This window comes from Mauremys mutica, chromosome 3 (assembly GCF_020497125.1).
Source record: "Mauremys mutica isolate MM-2020 ecotype Southern chromosome 3, ASM2049712v1, whole genome shotgun sequence".
Classification (NCBI taxonomy): domain Eukaryota; kingdom Metazoa; phylum Chordata; order Testudines; family Geoemydidae; genus Mauremys; species Mauremys mutica.
Genome location: NC_059074.1, coordinates 98,717,460 through 98,741,927, shown reverse-complemented (window position 1 = coordinate 98,741,927; position 24,468 = coordinate 98,717,460). Strand labels below are relative to the sequence as shown.

General features: G+C 40.1%; 1 protein-coding gene across 1 annotated transcript in view; it reads right to left on the bottom strand.

Annotated features, from left to right (window-relative positions):
* LAMA2 (laminin subunit alpha 2) overlaps positions 1-24,468 on the bottom strand; it is a 407,250-nt gene that overhangs the window by 4,057 nt on the left and 378,725 nt on the right. Inside the window, exons 56-63 of the mRNA XM_045010304.1 lie at positions 23,012-23,160; positions 19,408-19,584; positions 18,531-18,762; positions 8,574-8,686; positions 6,931-7,120; positions 3,633-3,788; positions 1,088-1,241; positions 647-777 (exon numbers count right to left, since the gene is read on the bottom strand). Coding sequence (XP_044866239.1) covers positions 647-777; positions 1,088-1,241; positions 3,633-3,788; positions 6,931-7,120; positions 8,574-8,686; positions 18,531-18,762; positions 19,408-19,584; positions 23,012-23,160 — 1,302 coding nt within the window. The remainder of the gene's footprint in view (positions 1-646; positions 778-1,087; positions 1,242-3,632; positions 3,789-6,930; positions 7,121-8,573; positions 8,687-18,530; positions 18,763-19,407; positions 19,585-23,011; positions 23,161-24,468) is intronic.

The following is a 24,468-nucleotide window of genomic DNA, read 5'->3' as shown; positions in this document are numbered from 1 at the left end:
AAATCAACACAAGCCAGCTCAGCCCCATTGTGTTTATTTCCATCACCAGAATTTAGTAACTATGGCTCCAATCCTGCACCCAGTTCTGCGTGGGTGGATCCTTGCACCTGTACAGAATCCACTAAAGTCAACAGAGCTCATGTGTGTAGATCCATGTGTAGCACTGGGGCCTAGGTTAGCAGGAATGTGCAAAGCTGTGGGCTTGGTTTGCCAACTTTCTGTTGTGAAACTATACAAGGACAAAAATATTGGTTTTGTGGTGGTCTTATATAAAACAGAGCTATTTACTTTTAAGTGCAGTTGAATGGTTGATTAAACTATGTACCAACATTGAGTTACACACACAAGGGACTGATATTCATGACACGACAGACACAGTGCCCTGCTAACATAGGCCCAATGCTGTAATACAGGAAACAGAGCAATGTTGCAGAATAACATGTTAGGATGACTTAGCAAAACTAGAAGTGAGACAAATTTGGAAGGGGAAGGACTGACTGGCATATATGGGGCTGTGATCTTGACTGAGATGTCTTGACATTAAATCGGAGTTAAAATTTGTTCATGCATTTTAAAACACACAAATGCCCTACAGATATCCAGAAATGTATCAGATGATGCCTCACTGCAAAATGCCGTCACTCACTTTTTCATCTACCAGCTCGATACCGAGTCCATCCATTTTTTGGCTGCTGATTCCCAGCAGAACACCATTCATTCGAGTAGTACGGAATTCAAACTCCACTAGTAGGTCTGTTCCCACTTTAAATGTCCCAACTGGGGAGTGGAAAACATACAGTAATACATTTAGAAAAACAGCTACACTATTATTTAGTCCAACTGAAATTGAGTGTAAAATAGTGGCTCATGGTACCAGTTCTTAATATGAGATCTTGCTGGAAATACACATGCTCAAACACCAGGTGTAACATTTGAACATGCTGAATGGGATTCTGAAAAGTGCTTAGAGTCAGAGCTGGTCTAACTCTGCTCCCACGATGGGGGTTAGGCAATGCTGAATGCCTTTGAAAATCCCACGTGCTATAACTGTTTCTCTTTTAGCACTAGTAAAATTGTAGTTTATTACCTGTTTTGGCAAAGCCTGTTCCATCAAAGAATGTTCCTTTCTCTGCATTGGTAAAGCATTTGCCAACATTGAAGCTGGAGGTTGGATTATCCAGGTCAACAGAAGCCTCTGTCATCTTAAAATTTCTGATGCAACCATCAATGCTGTAGGTGACCTGGGTGCAATTTTCAAACAGAGAATGTTGTTATGAGAAGCAAGCAGAAATGCTGGTTTGGAAAGGCTCAATTATGGCATCAGAAAGTATCCCTTCTTTTGATTCTGTGTTTTGCTGCTGGATGCGTGGAGCTGAATGAGTCTTGAACTTTACATGGCTAATCCACAGTATCTGATTGTAATAAGAATCTAATCTCCATCACACTACAGACTAATTATGTTGCTTTTCTGAAATTCTAGGGATCAGATCGCACAAAATGAAGTCTCATCTCTTTAGCTTAACGGAAGGGGCATAAAATAATGCACTGCATAATGAAACAGCAAATTGCACAGGCAATGCAGAAATGTAATAGCCCATACTTTAGTTCTGTAATTGAATAGAGTCCGTACTTTCTAGTTAAGCCAGTGGACAAAGGCATGGAGTATAGTAAATTTTCTCAAGATAACTTGTAACATTACTCCATTTTCTGTCTCTCAGACCATTGAGGGGCTAACCTTACATATTAAAGCTGTGCTTATATTGGGCCACATCCTTCTAAATGTGCAACTCCTGCTTAAGTGAATGGAAGTTTTACATAAATACTGATGGCTTCATATGGCTGTCCACATAACCTTATCTACAACTATTGTATGATTGTAGCTAAGATATTATATGCATGATTTTCTTGCATCTTTATCCATGTTTTACAATTTAACAAGCCTTCACTATGAGAGCTAGGTATTATTATTATTATTATGCTGCTCATTGGATGACCTTTAAAGGAAGAAGCAGCAGGGATTGAAAGGAGTCTGTGTAGCTGGTACGCCATACTAGCACTTTCCTCCGCTCCCATTTCAGATAATGTCTCTTTCCATTGATGCTGGATGCTATGCAGAGCAGCATTTCCTCTCTCCTCCCTGAAGAAGGCCTGGGAGTCCACCCACCTACTGGACAACTGGTGCTGGCAGAGGTTGGGGAGAGGAAGCTGAGGAGCATGGATTGCCTACAGGCTTTAAAGAAAGCCATTGGCCCAGTGGTGTTGAAACTAGAGGTGCTGGGGGTGCTGCTGCACCCCTTGACTTGAAGTAGTAATAACAAACCCCAAATACATGGTTTCTATCATCAGCACTATAAAAATTGTTCCAGCCCTGCCTTGGCTGATGCTGGAGTGTGGTAATATTGGGGAAGTGAAGGGTAAATGTCAAACACACACTTCGAAGGACAAAAGGTGTGCACACACTCATGCATTTGGTGTGAGGGGGGAAAGAGAGAATGAGAAAAAACACGGAGATTGGGGGAAGAGGGAAGAGAGGTACACACACACATTGGGACAAATCTTACTCTCAGTAACACCCATGTAAGTCTCTTAAGACCACTGATTTTAATGGAATTTCTAAAACCTTTCCAGTTTTATTCATATTTTCTTTGCACAATCTTTTATATAAGAAATCCTTATTCACTGGGTCTGTTTTGTGTCCTGTAGTATTTTGTACACAGTGTTGTTGTAGCTGCATTGTTACTAGAATATTAGACAGACAAGGGGGGTGAGGTAATATCTTCTAATTGGTGAGAGAGACAAGCTTTCAAGCTTCCAATAAAATATATTACCTCACCCATCTTGTTGCTTTGGTATTTTGTAAGATATAGTTCGTAACTGTTAATTAGAACTGTACAAAACTTTAATTAAAAATTGAAAAAAAAATCCTAGTGAATGTAGTTTTGGACTCACCAGTGAATTCAGCCAAGATCTGCATGAATAGATCTTTTGGTCATTTCTAGGAGAACACTTAATGAAAATTTTCCCAAACCAATAATTTTGTTACCAAAATGTCAAAACTTGCCTACTGCATGGTAAAATTGTCAAAACTTGTCAGTTTCAGATGAACCGGAGAAATGGACAAGTTTTATCTGAAGAAGTGAGGTTTTTTTACCCATGAAATCTTATGCCCAAATAAATCTGTTAGTCTTTAAGGTGCCACCGGACTCCTCGTTGTTTTTGTGGATACAGACTAACACGGCTACCCCCTCTGATACTAAGTTTTATCTGAGGGTCTCACTGAGCTTTTATGTTTGCACAAGCCCTCTGTACCGTGCTGGAGCCTTAAAATTCCAAGAATCCTGCCAAAAGGGAGACTTGTATTTTTAAACGTGAATTCCCCCTGCAGAACAGTGGAATTGTAAGGGTCCAGGACTGTAAAGCTTTTCCTTCTTCCCATAGTAATGACTATGGGGCCAGTTTCAATTCTTTGTACTGGCTGTATTCTAACCCAGGTCCTTCCAACTATTTAAAGAAGAATTGGATAGGCCCTTTTATCCATTTGCCTTTATATTTTGGAAAAGAAATGTCAATCGTGATACCGGACAACACATATTTAGAGACTGTGAAACGGCTTATTAAATGTTCTTCCTTACTGGACCGATTCTTCGTGTTGTATAGTTAATGGGCAATCCTCCGACAAACAGCATTCCCACAACATCCAAGATATCGGCCTTCTTGGGACTGGTGGTCCTGTTTGAAACACCATCTACTAAAAGGATTCCTTCTTGCTTGGTTCGAAATATTTTTACCTAGAAAGAAGACATAAATATAGCACATTAGTGAGAGTTTTCTGGTACCAGAGAACCTTGGAGCAAAGGATGCTTTTCAAAGTGCAACTTCAGATTTCCACCTTAAGCCAAATAAAACTTCCTCTATGTAAAGAATAAGGCAGACAATATTATTACTACTTATTATTTGTATGGCTGTAGTGCCTAGCAGTCCTAGTCATGCACGAGGACTCCACAGTTCTGTGTGTTCCACAACCACAGAACTAAACTTTTAATTCAAATATGCCAGGAAGCATCATGAGTATTTGTATTAGAATTACTAAATGCACAGGGGATGCCATTTGAAAACTCAATGTTTGCCTCACTAAAGTGATAGCAATTCTGCTGAATCTCTTCTTCTACATATAGGAAGATCCTGTGCTAACTGCAGGCATTTGCGATGGTAAATGTTGACTTTTTAATGGCATCCACCGTAAAGGTGTATTACAGAACATATTTAAGAACCATATTCCATGACTGAGTTTCTTGTTCTTTTAGCTTATACTTGCTACAGATCATAGTTCAGGATGGAGTAAATGTAACACACCCAGGCTTAATAAGATTGCTATTCAGACAAATAGGCCATGACTCATATGGAGGAACAATTGCTGAGGAGTTGTTCAAACTTTGCCCATAACTACTGCTAAACCACTCTCTCTCCAAAGATATGTATCAGACTCCCCAGTAACTTCTGCAGCAGTGCTTCTATGTATTAAGAGGACTAAATGTCATGTATAGTATACATGGTAGCTAAACTAAGGTAACATTTTTAAAGTGCCCTGGTGATGATAATGATCCTAGTGACTTTGATTTCAAGTATCAGAGGGGTAGCTGTGTTAGTCTGGATCTGTAAAAGCAGCAAAGAATCCTGTGGCACCTTATAGACTAACTGACGTTTTGCAGCATGAGCTTTCGTGGGTGAATACCCACTTCTTCGGATGCAAGAAGAAGTGGGTATTCACCCACGAAAGCTTATGCTGCAAAACGTCAGTTAGTCTATAAGGTGCCACAGGATTCTTTGCTGCTTTTTGATTTCAAGGACAACCTTGACAATCATAGTTTGTACTAATGGGCCTTCATGTGACTCCAATTCCAATTTAGGAAGAACATTTACCATACTGGCTACAGAGCCATTTGTCTAGTTGTGGTGACTGAGTTGCATTTTGTTTGTGTGCTTCTAGCTGCTCAACCTGATTCTTCTCAAAGTCATGGATGCTCACCCATACCATGCAGTGCCATGCAATACGATCAACTGCCAGTTGCTCAAAGGTCAAGTCAGAAATGTTTGTTTTTCACACATTTTGTTTCAGGGTGTCTTAGAAACATTTCATCTGCTGTCCATGTTTACGATTGCTGGACCTTAATTTGGAATATGACTTGTTTTGATAAACGGGTCTCAGGCATACAAATTACATGGCCAGTCTACCTCAATTCGGTGCAGATCAAATGAGTCTTGAAGCTGACTGAACCAGATGTCAGGATCCCAACAAGGGCAGTAATGACCAAGAGTCAGAGCAGGGGCAAACCTGAGGCTGGGAACAGTGGAGGAATTCGGAGTCAGGTTCCAGGCCAGGGTCAATATCAAAGGTTAGAGTCTGAGTCAGGTTTCAGGGTCAGGAGATGAAGTCCAAGTCAAGCCAAGATCAAAGCCAGGAGTTCAGGATCAAGGAGCAGAAACAGTTGTGGCAGCTACAGAAGATCTGAGCTGTTGCCTAGACTCTTCCTGGAACATCCCTTGGGTCTATATAGGATGGGGAGCCAATCAGGAGCCATGAGACTTCTGCCTGTCACACTCCTTGATGTAGGATTTGTTCACAGCAAGTCATGGGGTTATGGAGCGCAAGTAGGTTACAGCTGTTACTGGGTGGCAGCATGGCAATGTCCCCAGCCCAGCAGGCCTGGGTTCTACACCCAGGAGGTCTAACACCAGATTTTTCCAGGACTTCCATGTTGAAAACATGGTCCTGCCCTTTGATGCCAAGCAATTGTCATAGGTGGTGTTGGACTATATCTCCCCTAATGTACCCAGGGCCAGGGAATCCATTCCTTCTTCTCACCAAAAGGGGAGACCAGTAAGGCATTATGGAAGATGTAATCCAGTTGGGGTCCCATCCCATAGAGAACAATCGGGGCAGGAGGATCAAAATACCACTCCCATGAGGCTCTACAACTCTCACTGTTGGCTGAAATCTTTCAGTCTTGCATTTTCACTGAAAACTCAAAATTTCCCCTGGAAACTTTAAATGAAAACAAAATATTTTTTGATTTTGTTAAATATTTCCACCAGGGAAAACTATCTTCAGACCAGCTCTAAAGCCCTGCTGTAGACCAGGGTTTAGGGTACTGTGAGCCATGATTAAGGTGAAATGCTATTAGGGTTATTCTTGTTTAGTGACAGGTTTTAATTTACTTTAGTTTGTGTTGTGATTAGCAGAACAGATATGTCAAATTTAGTAAATCCCTTAGGACAGTTCTCTGTGTACCTACTAACTTATAATGTGTTTGTTACCTCTTTTCAGTACATACCATATTGATGGTTGTGATATGATTTCCTACCTGTTATCCAGAGGCCAAGTGCATTTTATATTCATAAGTGTTTCCTTTCTTAAAGCTCACAAACACTGCAAACATGTCTGTGAATATCATATTTGCTCCCCAATGAGTTGAGGTAATAGTGCAAACAAAATTAACTTCACTTGATTTTTTTTCAAAGTTCTTTGGTATTTTAACTGTATCACATTTCAGCCACAGTGATACCTCAAAAGACTGTTAGCTCTAATGATGTGTCTCATTGAGCGTCACCTGGGCCTCATTACTTACATAACAGACAGTTGAGGAGAACATTATAATCTTCTCTGGGTTTCCCAGCTACATATACTGTATATTCTAAATGTGACCCAAAATACGTCTTTACCTGAGAGACAAATTTTCAAATATCGGCACCCAGCAGAATATGAACCTGTGTAAACATAGCTACAATTACGTGTGTGCATCTGAAAGCAAAAATTCTCCAAGCACAACTTGGGTGCAAGTATCTAAAAATTCAGCTCATGTAGATTTCAGGTTCTCCTGAACAAGTCAAGGATCTCTCTAGCACTTCTAAGTATCCCACTGCATTGTATACCTTGTGCCACTGGCCATCATTGATTTTATTTGGAATCATTGTGCTGGTGTTCCCACTTCCCAGGTCATAGCTGAAGAAAGGCAGTCCATTCTTTATCTGAACAGTGGCAAAATCAGCATGGTTGATCCGAGCCATATAAAAAAGCAAGCCAGATTCAGCCTCTGTTCGGACTTCCAATTCAATTGTGAGCCTGAAAAGGAAAAACAGAACCAAAGAAAATTTTTTCTCAAAATCAAACGGAGGAAAAATTAATTCGCTCTCTCTCTCCCTCCTTCCTTCCCCCCTTTCAGAAAAATGAATTGTTAAGAGGCCAGATACTAGTGCTTCTGTTTGTCCATCAAAACTTAAACATCATTCAGACCTGAGAGCTGCATATTACTTGTTAGTCCAACATCTATTGTGGCGATGTATATTGTCTAATACAGCCAGGGGCGGCTCTAGGAATTTGGCCGCTCCAAGCAGGGCGGCACACCGCAGGGGGCGCTCTGGCGGAGCTCCACCGAAGCCGCGGGACCAGCGAACCCTCCGCAGGCACGCCTGCGGGAGGTCCACCGGAGCTGCCTGCTGCCCTCCTGGCAAAATGCTGCCCCAAGCACGCGCTTGGCACGCTGGGGTCTGGAGCCGGCCCTGAATACAGCAACCTTGCTGATGACCCATGTAGGTGTCCAAGTGATGCTATATAATGGAGTTTCTGTCTTTTCACCTTGTTTTTTTTTAAACTAAGAAATTACACACACAAACACTATGTTAAAATAACATTAAATGTACTAAGTCAAGCACTCAAAATTAGGAAATGTCAGAATTAAGGTTGCCTGTGCAATCAAAGGAAGGTGAACAAAATTCACTAGTTTCACTTGAAGCAATTATTAATTGTCACACTCTTTAGCAATGAACCAGGTATTGCTCCAGAATCTCTGGTCCAATAGCTAGAACCAGCCAATGCATAGCTATAACTTTCAGAAGGAGTAATTCTATTAATTCTTCTGTGTGGGTGTGTAGCTTGGCAGTGTTCCTGATGTGCAACAGGTAACCTTGCTGGCTGATTTTAATCATGAGATGAGAAGAGAAAAGAGAAAAAAGGACCTGCTTATTACAAGAAAAATAATTTAGTTTGTGATTCAGTGAACTTCACTTTCCACTCCATGTGCAATTTATTAATTCTGTTGTATGAACCGGCTATCCTGGTTCTTGGCAATTGATATCATTAAACTGCACTATGCTTTGTTTGAACAAAACAAACAAATATAATATTACTCCTAATTGTGTTATTTATGGACCAAGATACCAAACTTTGAAAAGGGCCACACCTGGCCTCTAAAACTGAGAACAACTTTTGTGCACATAACCTTTCTTCACAGGCCAGTTTTGTATGTCCTGAACTTTGATTTTCTCTCCTTCCTCCCCTGACCCCAAAATTCATTTGGGCATACTACTCAGGCAGACTAATCATTACCCATTCTTCATGCCTAAATGCTATTTGTGTCCACTAACCAGTGTTTTTATATGTACAAAACTGGGCCACGGAAAATTGCACTCAAGAATGTGCCTAAAGTTTTTGAAAATACGATCCAGAGTATTTTGTTCATCAGCCATCCACATAAGACCTCGCTTTATTACTTCATCACAAAAATCAGATATTGTACCTGTTCTTCACTTTGGTATCATCAAATGCAGCCGCAATATGGCTGTTCCTTGAAAGACCAAATTGTTTGCCACCCTCCAAAACAGCTGGCTCTGTATCAGCAGCACAAGAGTCCTGCAAAATATAAATCATGCCATTGATCGAGCATATTAATTTATGATGTGCTTTACAGCAGTATATAGCATACATCAGAAAATAAAAAACCTCTTCTATAGTCTCCTAGGGATGCTAGTAATATTTTTCAAGAAGAACTTCTCATTCTGAACCTCATCTGTCCAAGAGTTAAAGTTCCTTCATTTACCCTGGAGCACTTTGGAATATGCTACCTATTACAGGTATTGGCTCTGCAACTTCCCAGTGTCTTTTGTCTCTCCACGTAAAATAAAGTTAGCAGGCAATATAATGAAGATTCATTTTAAAAGCAGAGCTCCTTTAGACTTATGTACTGCTTTTTCGTCATCAGGGTATGCACACCAGACCCTTAAATGATTTCTGTGCAGCTCAGTGCATCCTTAAATGTAGCTCACTGGCACTTATACTTTAGGGTGCTGTCTTATAGAGTCTAAGCAGGACTGAAATCTTAAAGGGACACCATCAAACTGAAATCTAGCCAATCTTTAAAAAAAAGGAGATAGAAGTAGTTGCAGGTGCTACCCCTGCCACTGAGTCCCCATGCCAATTTTTTTGTTTTACAATCAGGTTTCTTTTGCTGTCTTTCAAAATGTTTTCTCTCCCCCTGTTGCTGTTTGAAAGACCCACACAGATACCAGAAAAACTGACTAGCTGATACGGAGGAGAAACAGGTACTATATACTTTGTGCTGTCAAATGCACAAACATGACAAACCAAAGAAATAAAGAAAAATGTTGTTTTTACCAATGGTCTCTTTCAGTTACATTACTCTTAGATGTTACTTGTAACGATAGAAGGTAGAACATGTTCAGGCAGAAGTGTGATTTTTTTTTGATTGTGTCCCTTTGAATCTTGATCATATAGCCACAGTCTAGCATTGTTCAATGAAAGGGCCACAAGAATGATCATCTCCCCCAATACTCCACTTTGGGGTATATTGTGAAGAAGTTTCTCAGAGGATCTAAGACAGCACGATCTTAGGACAATAATACCACAGGAAAAAAGACTTTGGAAGCTCTATTTTTAAGCACTGTGTTTAACAGTCTTGGATTGGCCACAGCCTCTCTCTGAGCCCTGACTCAACAGAGGCTCTCAAAGTACAATGTGCGGTGTTTTCTTGTCAAAGTGTTCTTTCTGTGAAGCATTTTCAAGATGTCATGCGTGATTCCTCAGGAAACAGGAAATTTCTATTGCAAAGAGGAAATTCCCCTCTCTGTGATTCCCCTCTTCAGTAATGTGATATTTTGTCTTTCATAAGTCACAAAGAAATTCTCACAACAGTTGAGAATTTTTTTAAAAACATTTTCCACAACTACTCTGTTCTGATTATGACAGTCCTCCATGTACAGTGGAAGAGCATGCACTGTGACAAGTACACACCAATGTGCAATTAAAAGAAAAATGGGAGAAAGATGTTACTCAGGCACAAAACAGAGTGATGAATGTGTGAGGATAGTCTTTCAGTGATTAACAAATGGATAAAGGTGATGTAGTTGCAGGATAATATTCCTATAATGCTGGCTAATGTCCAAAGCTGTTTTAACAGTTACAGTCTTAGCCTGATAGTTTAACAACTGGCAATGGTACTGTATATATAATATATCCATCATCGGTTGTTTAAACTTGGAGATAAATTAAAGCCTGGAATTGGCAGATGGATGAAGAATGAAAAAAATGGACCTAAAGTGGACATTTCAATGGCACACTGGTGCATGTTACAATGTTAAGGGGGCAAAGTCTGTCCTTGGTTGTCTATTTCTGGCCTCCAATGATTTCAGTTAGGGAAAAATTTGATTCTGTCAGATGTCAAATATTACTAAACTGTCTCAGTTACTTGCTACTTTCAGTAAGCACTGATGCTGGGGCACAGGAGGAGGACTGGGAGAATAAGGAATTAATGGTAGGTGCCACAAATGTTGCTGGGGGTTTGGTAATAGGTTAACACACCTATTAATTTATTTTGTCATTATATTGGTCTTTTATTCATATATCCCTTAAAAACAAAGCTTAAAAATAGTCAACTGTATGGAGGTGGAAGTGTCAGTGAGAAAAAATTGTCCAAGGGAACTGTTCTAGAGAATTCAGGCTTTATTCACATGCCTATCTCCAACAAAGGTCGGCCTGACTTTATCTCTGACAGTCTGACTTTACTTCTTTCACAAGTGTGTGAGTTAAAAGCATGGATTATCAGCCCAACTTGGAGTTTCCTGGCTCTGTATTTTTGTATCATAGCCTTAAGGTGTCCCACATTTAAGCCCAACCAGTTAATAAACCCTAACATCACCTGGGAGCCTCAAAATTGAACCATTTAATTAATTACTTTAACTTCACTATTCTCTATATGATAGGAAACATCAGCAGAAGCCATGTATATCATAGAAAACTGATAACCTTAGCGGAGCTGTCTGAGCAAATAGGAACTTCACTGTCCAACTGTCTCACACATTCTCTACAAATGATACTGCATTAGCACTCACAAGAAAAGTCATTCATTAGCAAAGGAAGAAGGCAGCACCACAATTCACCCAATAGTGTTAAATGAAACAACTGGGGACCATTTGGGAAAATGTTGGAAGATACCGTGATGACGTCAAAGTCAGCTGAAATGCTGGCGCTCTTCACTTCAGTGGCAAACAAGTCCTGAGAAGCAGTAAATAATATGAGGCAGAAGCAGCAGTTACCAAGGCATTGTTCTCAAGCAAGACACATTTTAACAATCCTAGCAGAAGAAAGCAGCGAACAGGCAGTAAACTACCTGACTAGCCTGTGTCCTGTCTTTTTTTTTTTTAAATACAACTTCTTCATTAAGAGTTCAACTCACTGCTGTGGAGATGGAGAGCACGAGTACTTAAGTCTTAAGGATAGGGTGGGATTTAAGTATAGCACAGTCTTTTTTGCCTCCCCTGCATGTGGGTGAATTTCTGTGCTGACTGGATTTGCACATAAGATTCTTCCAGAATGGCTTTGAGGTACTACATTACTGAATCATGAATGATGTATCAGCTGTTTCAATATAAACCATGGTTATGCTCTTTGTTGCAGGTGCAAATACTGAGCAATAGAACTGAGTGAAATTTTTCAGTGCAAATTTTTGGCAAAAAATACAGATTCCGCAACACTGAAACATTTGGCGAAGTCACCTAAATTTCAGCAAATTGCGTTAGCCCCCCCAAAAAAACAAAAATTAAAAAAACCCTTAAAAACACTTAAAAAAATTCTGAAAACAATTCAAATGCTTTATTTCAACATTTTCAAAATGAAACATTTTGATTTTTTGATTCAAAATTACTTTTAATTTAGAAAATGTCTTTATCTAAATGATTTAAAATGTTCAAAATCAAAACACATTTTGTGCACAAACTAAAATTATTTTTTGATTTGCTGAAAATTTTTAATAAATTTGTGAGTCAGCCCAAAATGATTTTTTCCACCAATTTTTCAGTATTGCCAGCAAACTGAAAAATCCATTATTTGCCCAGCTCTACTGAGCAGGATTTAGGCAAAAAAAGAAAAGCTAGATCATTTAAGGTGCTTTTGAATATGAAGAATTTGAAAACACTTTTATTTTTCAAAAGAGAAACTGCAAGGGTGTTGGTACGTGTGAATTTTTCACACTTTTTTTTTTCCAGATTGTCACCCTGGGCAATATATGTGGATTACATGATTCACCATGGCTCCATGTACCTCATGTGTAAAGCCCATCTCTTTATTAAACAACAAAATTAAATAACAATTATTGTAAATAACATTAAACATTTAACTAATAATTATTCCTCTTAATTTTGCCCTTGAAAAATGGCTAGTATAAATACACATGGACCCAGACAGTGGAAAGAGTCTCTCAGGTTTATAGAGAGAAGACAGCCAAGCAACGGAAGCAAAATAAAGAAATAAAAAAAGAAACAAACCCTTCTCTCAAACAATATGCTTATGGCAGCCTGACTTTCTCTCTTTCACGAGAGTAGGAGAATGGATTATCACCTTTATCTTGGAGTTCCTTTGCTCTGAATATTTGTGTCATAGACTCAGTGTTTTTGAACTGTATAATTTTTTTTTATTGAAAATGGAAATGTATCAGTTTCATCATGTTACAATTTCGCCATCTTGTGGGTAGAAGTCAAAAGTGTTGCTTTAGTTCCTATATAAACAGGCTGGGCAGAATTCAATTTTAATGTTTTTTTATAATTTCAATAGGTAATATGTTTATTTTAAGCATTTTAAAATGTGTATCAATTTACATTTTCACCATTGCTCAAATTATGGGTATGAAGCATTTTTTTTTATTTTTAATTATTTAAATTTTCACAGTTGTGGGAAATTATAAGGGTGATCAGACAACTCAGACAACACAGCTACAGAGTTGTGTTAGGATATAGATATTCAGACTGTCTGCAAAGGCCTATACTTTAAAAATTTAGGTGTATTCTTATCACTTAGCTAGTTATAGAGGTATAAAAGAAAGAATCAAAATCACTGTCTGTCTGTGTTAGGTCCTTCTCTTACTGTGACAGTCTGAGGGTATGGCTACTCTTGCAGCTGTACAGCGCTGGGAGTTAAACCTGTCTTCATACAGCTGAATAGGGAAAGTGCTGCAATCTGGCCACACTGACAGCTACCAGTGCACTGTCGTGGCCACATTTGCAGCATCTGCAGCGGCATTGGGAGCGGTGCATTATGGGCAGCTATGCCAGCATTCAAGCGGCTGCAACGTGCTTTTCCAAAGGGGGGGGGGTGGAGTGTGACAGGGAGCCTGGGGGAGAGAGAGAGTGGGTTTTTGGAGCTGACACTGTCAGCAGCTGCAAGTTCCGACCCCCTCCCCCACCTCTCTCTTGTCACTGAAAGCACCAGATAAGCAGCCTCCCCAAAACGGACCCCTCTCTTCCCTCCCGCACGCCGCGCTGCTTCTCTCCTCAAGCCCCCTCTCGTCAAGCAAACACTAGCTGTGGGCATTCCAAAGGGAGCTCATTCACAGCAAACAGTAGTTGTGTTTGTTTTTTTGATAAGCAGCTTCGGGAGCCTGGAATTCACAACAAAACAAACAGAGGCATCACAACAAAACAAAGATAGTAATCTTTACTTAAAAGCACTACGGGAAGCTTCCGGAGGTCAGTTACAGCATAGTAAGATTATTCCCTGTTTACACTGGCACCCCAGCGCTGCAGCACCAGCGCTGTTCTCTTTATTCCTCTCGGGGAGGTGGAGTACCTGCAGCGCTGTAGCCATGGAGATACAGCGCTGTATGTGCCTTGCCAGTGTGGACAGGGAGTGAGTTACAGCGCTGTAAAGCCACCACCAGTTTGTAACTCTCAAGTGTAGCCAAGGCCTGAGGCCCTGTTCTTAGGCTAAGCCTTTGGCTAAACAGCAGAGGCAGCCATAAGCTGGGAAATGTATGGTCACATCCTTACATTCCAACTAGTCACATTGAAATAAGGTGCTATTGGGCTGTTAGGAATACAATCCTGTCCTGATATACCTATCACCTCCAGAGAAAGGGAAGAGTCTAGATGTAAAAGGAAACTTAGTTTGATAGCATCCTGTCTGGCAAGAACTCACTTTATTAATAGCTGGGATGCGAAATCTTCATTTCTGTATTGTTCTATCACTGTAGTCTCCACTTCCCTATTATTTGTCTGTATAATCTCTGTCTGGTTCTGTAATTGTTTCTGTCTGCTGTATAATTAATTTTGTTGGGTGTAAACCAATTAAGGTGGTGGGATATGATTGGTTAAATAATCATGTTACAATATGTTAGCATTGGTTAGTTAAATTTCAGTAAAATGATTGGTTAAGGTATAGCTAAGCAGAACTCAAGTTTTATTATATAGTCTGCAATCAATCAGGAAGTAAGGGGAGGGGAATGGGAACAGGGAATGGGGGTGGGGGAATTGAAATCATGTTTCGCTAACGGGGGGAATGAGAACAGGGAGTGGGAACAGGGACACAGGCAAGGCTCTGTGGTGTCAGAGCTGGGAAGGGGGACACTGAGGAAAGAAACTGGAATCATGCTTGCTGGAAGTTCACCCCAATAAACATTGAATTGTTTGCACCTTCAGACTTCGGGTATTGTTGCTCTCTGTTCATGCGAGAAGGACCAGGGAAGTGAAAGGGTGAAAGAATAAGCCCCCTAACAAGTTGCAACAAACTTCTGGGTTTGTACCAAAACAAACTCAAAACTGGATTTTTTCACAATACTTTCCAATTTACTATTTCAAGCACCTGAACTATTTAGCCAGGAAATGCTGTGCCAACTTTTAATATTACTGTATTGAAACAACTTTCTCAATCAGTTTAATCATCTGAACTCCTTTACTGAGATACACATTTTTAAAATTTGCACCAACAACACCCAGTTTTGCATTGCCAGGAGTTTGAAGCCTGAGATTCTATTCTGTACTGATTAGGCCTCAACTGAAATATTGTGTCCAGTTCTGAGCGCCACATTTCAGGAAGGATGTGGATAAACTGGAGAAAGTACAGAGAAGAGCAACAAAAATGATGTTTGGCAGTGCTTAGGACTTTTTAGGAAAAAAGGGGAGGAGCAGAGACATGGTGCTTCCCTGATCCATCCCTTCCTCCCTCCCAGAAAGTCCTAAGCGGGAAGTGCTGGGAGGGAGGGGGAGGAGGTGGAGAAGCAGAACTTGTGCAATGCTTCCTTGTAAAGTCGCTGCTTTTCCAAGAATTCTACAAGCAGTGGACAGAGCAGGCGGCCAAATGACTGCTAAGGGAGCACTGCACAACGTTAAATGAGAAGTTCCCTAATGGAAACAACATTAAGTGGGAGGATGTTAAGTGAGGAGTTACTGTACATAAAAGGTTGTTACAAAGAGGAGTGAGAAAATTGTTCTTGCTAACCTCTGAGGATAGGACAAGAAGCAATGGGCTTAAATTGCAGCAAGGGAGATTTGGTTCGACATTAGGAAAAACTTCCTAACTGTCAGGGGGGTTAAGCACTGGAATAAATTGCTTAGGGAGGCTGTGGATTCTCCATCATTGGAGATTTTTAAGAGAAGGTCATTCAAACCCCTGTCAGGGATGCTCTAGAGAAGTGTTTTTCAAACTGTGGCTGCCACTTGTGTAGGAAAAGCCCCTGGCGGGCCAGGCTGGTTTGCTTATCTGCCCCGTCTGCAGGTCCGGCTGATCGCGGCTCCCATTGGCCGTGGTTTGCTGCTCCAGGCCAATGGAGGCTGCTGGAAGTGGCACGGGCTGAGGGACTTACTGGCCGCCGCTTCCAGCAGCTCCCATTGGCCTGGAGCAGCAAACTGTGGCCAGTGGGAGCCGCAATCGGCCAGACCTGCAGATGGGGCAGGTAAACAAACCGGCCTGGACTGCCAGGGGCTTTTCCTACACAAGTGGTGGCCCCAGTTTGAGAAACCCACCTGCTGAAGTGAAAAAACATATTGACAGAGCCAGAAGAGTACCCAGAAGCCACCTACTACAGGACAGGCCTAAAAAAGAAAATAACAGAACACCACTAGCCATCACCTACAGCCCCCAACTAAAACCTCTCCAGCGCATCATCAAAGATTTACAACCTATCCTTAAAGATGATCCCTCACTCTCACAGATCTTGGGAGACAGGCCAGTCCTCGCTTATAGACAGCCTCCCAACCTGAAGCAAATACTCACCAGCAACCGCACATCATACAACATAAACACTAACCCAGGAACCTATCCTTGCAACAAAGCCCGATGCCAGCTCTGTCCACATATCCATTCAAGTGACACCATCATAGGACCTAATCACATCAGACACGCCATCAGGGGCTCGTACACCTGCACATCTACCAACGTGATATATGCCATCATGTGCCAGCAATGCCCCTGTGCCATGTACATTGGCCAAACCGGACAGTCTCTACGCAAAAGAATAAATGGACACAAATCTGACATCAGGAATCATAACATTCAAAAACCAGTGGGAGAACACTTCAACCTCTCTAACCACTCAGTGACAGACTTGAAGGTGGCAATTTTGCAACAAAAAACCTTCAAAAACAGACTCCAAAGAGAAACTGCTGAACTTGAATTAATATGCAAACTAGATACTATTAACTGTGGCCTAAACAAAGACTGGGAATGGTTGGGTCATTACACCAATTGAATCTATTTCCCTATGTTAAGTTCTCCTCACATCTTCTATGGGCCATCTTAATTATCACTTCAAAAAGTTTTTTTTCCTCCTGCTGACGATAGCTCATCTCAATTGATTAGACTCTGCCTGTTGGTATGCATACTTCCACCTTTCATGTTCTCTGTATGTATAAATATCCCCTGTCTGTGTGTTCCATTCTATGCATCCGAAGAAGTGAGCTGCAGCTCACAAAAGCTCATGCTAAAATAAATTTGTTAGTCTTTAAGGTGCCACAAGTACTCCTGTTCTTCTTACTGCTCTAGATATTACTTAGTCCTGCCTTGAGTGCGGAGGACTGGACTAGATAGCCTCTTGAGGTCCCTTCCAGTCCTATGACTCTATGATTCAGCAGTCTTTTGGCTAAGGTTATAAAATTTCACAGGAATCATCATATCATATCAGACCCATGGTCCACCTTGATCAGTATCCCATCAGTGAGAGTGGCTGATACCAGAGGAAGGTGCAAGAAACACCATTATGAGATAAATTTCCCATAGGGGAAGCTTCTTTCTAAGCCCAATCAGTTAGTTGTTGTTTTATATCCTGAAGCATGAGGAATCCCACCCTTAACTCTCAACCTGTGACTATTTAATTTCTTTAACATACTCTTGTGATGGAGTTCAACAAAGATTTTTGACAATCAAAGTAAATTTGATCAGTCAGTTTTCCTTTGTCCATTATTTTACTGATATGTTCCCAGAACTCTAGTAGATCAGAGAGGCATGAATTTCTGATGATGTTCAATCAGCTGTTTTATTAATCTTTCTCTATGGCTAGTTTTTCAAGAGATCTGAGTTTCTACTTAGGCACTTCAGTGAAGTGGCCAGGTTCTCAAAAGCAGTCACCAACCAGCAGCTCCCTTTGTTTTAATTTAGTTTGAAAAATCTGGCCCTTATTTATAATTTCAACTAATTTACTGGAAGCCAAAGTATGATTCACTGGTCTGTAATTACCTATCACACCTTTTAAAAAACATCTGTTACCCTCCAGTCTTCTGATATAGATGCTGATTTCAATTAAATGACCTTTTTATATTTTCAGTAGGGTTAATACAGCACGTGAGCAGAGTCCACATATGTACAGAGCATACACACACGTATGTGACACATGTGTGCAAAGCATTACATCCTAATATGGCGATAGCAATGCATGCATTTTTATAAAAGAGCTTTTAATCATTCAGTCTGAGCCCATCCTCGACCATGAAAAAAAAAAGAAAAGAAAAGACATAAATGACACAAAAAAGGCCTATCCAACCTTGCAATTCTCTTTGGAGTTGAGAATGAAGGAAAAGCCAACAAAAACAAAATCTGTGATTGCCATAGTGGCTTTCTGGAGTTCTTGGGAGATTAGAGAGGGGAGAGGAGGAGAAAGGGGATATATAACAGAATCATATCACCTCAGTGTGATTCAGGATGCTATGATCATCCTATTCTAAGCTTTTGCTGAGGAAAAAAATAAAATGATTCAGGATTCAAGCTTGTCCTGAGCTTTAGTTGATAATCTGCTTCATTTACATGCTGGATGAAACATCCAGAACTCTATAATAGTGTAGATACCCCAAGTACTCAATATCCTCTAGCCATCTACACACATATCATAATTTTAAGGCATCATTACTAATTCCTCTCCTCTTCCCACATAAAAGAGACTTCTTTTCTAAAATTGTTCTTCATAGACGCAATATACACTTACATGTGTAGGAGGTGAAGGTGATGGTGGTGGAGGAGGAGAGGAAGAAAACCTGGGGGTGGCAGTTGTGCTCTCTTTCTCCTCTTTACCATCAGGTTCAGGTTGGATCAAGACAGAAGCAGGGGTAGCTTCATCTCCATCTTCTCCTTCAGGAAGTCTGGTCTCGGGTTCCAGAGTGCGACACTGGCCTATATCTGCATTTTTGAAGGACACAGGCTGAGCGAAGTCCATGGGGCTATGGAGATACAATGAAATCAATAGCTCTCATCAATTCCTCTGCCTCTCTCTGTCACTGAAGAAGCTATGGTACTGCTCTGAGTTCACACTTGACCAAGCACTGAGTCTGTTGCTTTAAAGTGTTATCAAAGTGATTTGTTTTGCAGAAGTTCCATTTCATTCACCATTCCTTTTTTTTCTGTCCACCTGTTCCCTCCAGATCATTAACCTAGTGGAGCAGAACATTTCCTATGGTTAAGGCTCCATGCTAAGCATACTAATTCCCATAATCTGACAGCTCAGGGTCTCACCCTTATTTAAAAACAATGGCACAGAGTTCCATAGGAATGGCCTATAACACCAAAGCATTACTAGGGTAAGTTGTTGTGGTCTGGAATGTGGCTGTAGAACACTGTAGGTGGTATTTTTTGTGGGCAGGCACTGGTTCTTGCACCCAGAAGACTTTCCTCAATAAATCAGACCTATGTCCTGTCATGTGCATACTGTATATTGATATATCAAAAAGAACAACGGCGTATAAAGCAGTTTTTTAGGTACCCTTTTGTGTAGGTTTGGCTTTTGACAGCAACTTTTCTCTTGGCAGCTGAGGTGCTTATTGCTTCAGCAACCAAAACATTTGTGAGCACTAGTAAGACCTACTTACATGGCATTGATGACAAGATTCCATATGCAACCCTCAAAAGGGGGTATGTTCCTGATAGGCGCAACCTGAAAGTGAGGTGGGGTCCCTCCCACAAAGAGTTTTTTAACAGTTATAGACTGATCAGTAGGTAGCCTCTGAGTCTGGCTTCTGTCTTCATCTACTTGAACGGTAAACATCCTATGAAAAGATTAAAAGCAAATGAATAAAAAAGGATCTACCATGGCTATTGCTTGCATTAAAATCATCATTTTGCAGGCACCATTTACTGCTGCACCCGCTATAAAACTGGGTGAACCAAATTGCATGATTAGCAACACCACATTAAGCAAATATTAGCTACTAACAGGTTCACAGCCACTACAATGCTTCCTTCATTAATTCTCCAGCAGGGCTTGGCAACACCAGACAGTGGAGCTGCAGTAATAGTAGCTTCTGGTTGAATTGAAAATAGTAGTCTGAAGCATGACAGCACTGACATGGTAAAAGTCAAGCCTGCTGTACGTGACATTATGTATAATCATATAGGGCTCAGTGGGATATAACAGCATGGGGTTGGCTCTTTATTTTCTGGCTTGTACTAGTTATTATTTTCTTGCTAGGGGACAAACAATGCTCTGGAGTGCTCTGATTGCAGGAATCAATAGTAGATACATACTGTACATTTAAAAAATATATGGTTAGCCTGTTTTGTGGGAAGTCGGTAAGGGAGAAAGCCATGTGGATTGTTCACTGTAATTATGCAAACACATGGTCCAAATATAAGAGAAGAGGTCACACAAAGACAATGCTACAGAGCAGTGAGATAGAGGCATCCACCCATGTATATTAGTGTTAAATTGTTGAAAGATTTTTACCACATTTATAACAAGGCTAGGAGGGTAAAGAAATCTAGGTTGTTAGGAACCTGTATGTTGAAAAGAGGGAAACAGGTACTAATACAGAGAATGTAGATGTGGAGAGACAATGAGTTATTTTGATGGGTAACAAACATAACGTAATAAGGCATAACAATAACAGGGTCAGCCATCTATCTGTTGCTGTCTTTGGGACAATCTGAAGATGAGTGATGAAATGAGCAAAGGCTATAGCAATTTAGCAAGTCTAACTCAATGTGAACTCAGAGCCAAAAGGTGAATCAGTATGTTTGAAGCTGCAAGTGAAACTCTATTTGAAATAATTTCTTTACATTGCTATACTGGATTTAATAGACATTAACCACGAGAGAGTAAGAACAAAAAAAAAAAGAGAGAGAGAAATCTGGAAGACTCTGGTGCAGGTTATCAAGTGTGCTGTTGACTCAGCATCTCTAAAGTAAGTCTCTATTTCAGGATCACAGGAAGTTAAATATTAGGGCCTAAATATTTATACATCGGTGCCTGGAGCTAGGCATCTAAATCCATGTTTAGGTGCCTAAATAATCAATCATTCTCATTTGTTCAGAAGAAGTGAGCACTCACAGCACACTGTGAAAGAGTCAGTTTCTGGCAAGTTACCTCATTTTCTCAACTATAGATTCATATAACAAAGAAAATTCAATCCTTCCTCCTCACTCCCTCCTCACCAAATAATACAAATCTTGTAAATTACAGAATATAAATGAATTTAAAAAAAAACATTCCCCAGGGGAGGCCAATTTTCAAAGTTAAGACACCCAAGTACATGTTATTTGGATGCTCATATGAAGAAATGGGTACTCAGATGCATGCACACAAATTAAAAATTAGGCTTACTGTGTGCAAAACATCCAACCCCTTCACAGTTACAGGTAGCATCATTTTGATCAAAAGACATAAGTTGTACAGTATGCCTTTCTTAGATTCCATTCTATTGCAGGAATTGCTTATACTGTATATTGTTGCTTATTGACACCTTCAGCCAAGTACTTTATCTCATCTTCAGATTACCATAGAAAACATATACATGTTTTGCAACAGAATACTACCATACAGTGCATTGGTCCTGAACACTATCCTATAATTATCCTGGAATGGAAAGCAATTAGTTTATAATTATATGGACAGTTAGCTACTTGAAGAGTTTAAGCCTGAGCTGATGACAAGCAGATAAAGGGGTTAGGTTTAATAATTTATATCTTTTCATTTCCAATCCAGCCTGTGTTACATAAAGTGCACAGTCTTCATTTAATTTGTTTTGTAACAGAGCTACTGAGAAAATTTTGAAGGCTTGATTCTAATATGCATCTCTCATCACTGGATGGCGTTGTAGAGCAGTTATGGATTGATTTAACGTAACAGATTATTACCTTTGTTCTAAGCAGTTTTATTTGGTATTCAAGTTAAAAGAGTTTACCTGTATGTTGAAAAATTTGTATCATCATCATCACCTAACATTAGTCTGTCAAGAGAGCATGATGGTTTCTTTTTTTTTTTAAATAGAGGAAAAAATCTCTGCCCCAAGGAATTTACCATCTAACAACAAACAAATGATAGGAAATGCTGGGGCTGGGGAACAAATTGCAGTAGGGGATTATTTACAACAAACAGGTGAAAGAGGCAGTGAATTTCTCCTGAGCAGAGATTATAGTGAAAGAAGGCAAAGCCAAAAGAAGTGAGTTTTAAGGTAGAGGGGAGGGAAAGCACCTGGTGACTAGATGGAAGAGTTGGGAAAAAGACACAAAGTCATAAATGGAGTTTAGACTAGATGACCATAACTGTAGTTTTCACACATTAGCTAGTCTAGGTGAATCATAGTGAGGTGCCTACAGTTCACCTCGATCAGCTAACGTGTTCAATTACAACCTGCCCTGGATATACTGGAGTTCGTAACATGCTAGCTATCACATGTTACTTACAACGTTTTATAAAAACATCTTTTCTCTTAGTGTGCACAAGTCCACTGAATATTTGTACAGTACATTCCACAATTGGGCCTAGGTCCCGACTGAAGACTTTGGGCAGTAACAGAATATAAATAATAGTAACTGCATAAATCCCTACACATCAAGATGACAATATATTTATTGTCTCTAATGCAGGCATCCTTAATAAATGGTAATGTGCATCTCCTTAATAGCCTTTTGGGTTCATGTGTCTGAAAAAGTTGTAAGGGACATTGAGCTAGTAAAGGGGTGAATATAGTTGAAATATCTGCAATGGCTTAATTGCGATAAAGAAACAGTGTTAATCCACTACTATGTATCTTCATTTTCTTAACTCAATCAATTGGACACCACTGTAACCATATATATAAAAATTAGCATGTGGTATTTGGGAAAGGTTATCTGCCGCTGTTGCTGTTTTGAAAGCTGTCTTTCTCCGCTACTCTTGCAAAGATGACTTACTGTTCTGAAGTTCTATTCCTCATCCACATAAATTAGATTAATAAAATACACTTGCCAAGTACCAAAAGGTTAAATATAGCAATTTTGATTAATGATAATCTTAAGAAAAGCTGCCTGATAACCTCACTAAAGCATGTAACCTTAGCCTATACAATAATAAAATTAGCAGTCAGAAACTGCCTATTTTTTTTTGGTAAGGAAACTAATGCACATATTATACTCTCCTCCTTTCATAAAAAGGAATACTGATTTTAGTCATCTGTACTATGAGTTGTGTAGCACCCTGGATTCCTTGTTTGTTACCCTTTGATTCTTTCTATCCGGATGGAGTGTGCTCTACCGTCATGAAAATCACCGGATTCAGGCTTGATGGTGATCCTGCGTGGATCTCGTATTCCGGTGGAGATATGCACTTCTAATCGACCTTTATTCAGGAACACTGCATAATAGACCTGTAATGTGGAACAGTTATTAAAAGCCAAGCCATGTTCAGAAGGGAACTGCTTCTCTTACTTTTGCATTTGCCCAAGTTCTCCCTTAGTAAAGCATATCCCTTCTCCTTTGCTCCACCTATTGTTGCTGCCGGTAGGAATTAACCTCATTACAGGCTCCTCAAGAACTGTGCCACTATCCTACTTAAGGCATAAAAACATAGTAATCGGCTGAGGCTGCACTTAGAATTCCAGCCACCGAGGATAGTGGATCAAATTCTGCCTTCGTACACTAGTATGTATCAGGAGCAACTTTTTTGAAGCCAAAGGTGTTACTTTACATTGACAGTGGTATGAAAGAGAGCCTAATTTAATCAGGAATATACTCAAATCCTGGCATCTGATGTTGATAGCTAAAATGGTTGTTACACTCCTGGAGGGAATTAAGATATAGCCATTGCAGTTTCGCTGTTATATTCAGAAGGACTAAGATACATAAGCAACATCTTTCATGATATTTCGCAACAAGGAATGTAGAAAGTGCCATTAAAAATATTTTACCCTTTTTACATGCAAATAGGGAGAAGAAAAGAGAATCTCAGCTCCAAAGCATCCTTGTTCTTTGTTATTACAAAGCCTGATCTTAAACCTTCCATGCACAGAATTACCATGGATGTCAATAGGAGTTCTGTGTATGGAGGGCTTGCAGAATGATGGCCATAGTTACTCCAGTGACCAGTATCACGTTGTGGCGGATTTCCAGGATCCATCCCACAGTCACTTCAGCAACCAATGTCATGTTCATGTCTGTGTCCTGAAGAGCTTGGAAGTTGTGGAAGTAGCTCCCACCCTACAATTAATATAATGTATGTTTCTCTATGGATCAGCCATTTAAATATGTTGACTCTGGAGTATGTTCTTTCAAGCCATCAAGTGTTCTGTTCCAATACATCCTTGTAAGTATGGGGGAGAGCAGTGGAAAATCAATTACCAAATGTACTGTACAGGAAAATAGCAAAGCATTTTGTTTCACTATTTCAATAATCTCAAACTACTTCGGTAGTTTTGCTAATTAGTCACTAGGGTAGTGTAGAAACTGTGCTTTCCTGGTGTTAATCCAAAGTCTCCAAGGTTTTTAAACTAGCCTGTATTTTGGGGAGGAAGTAGAAATTGGGGTGTCATTTAAGCTGTCATTTAAGGTGTCATTTAACACCTTGTGTTAAAAACAAACAAACAAACCCCAGTATTCTACAATAACAGCCCCAAACACTAGTAACATTCAAGAGGCATTTAAGTCAATGGGAGGTGTGGGTTCACAAGGAAAGCAGA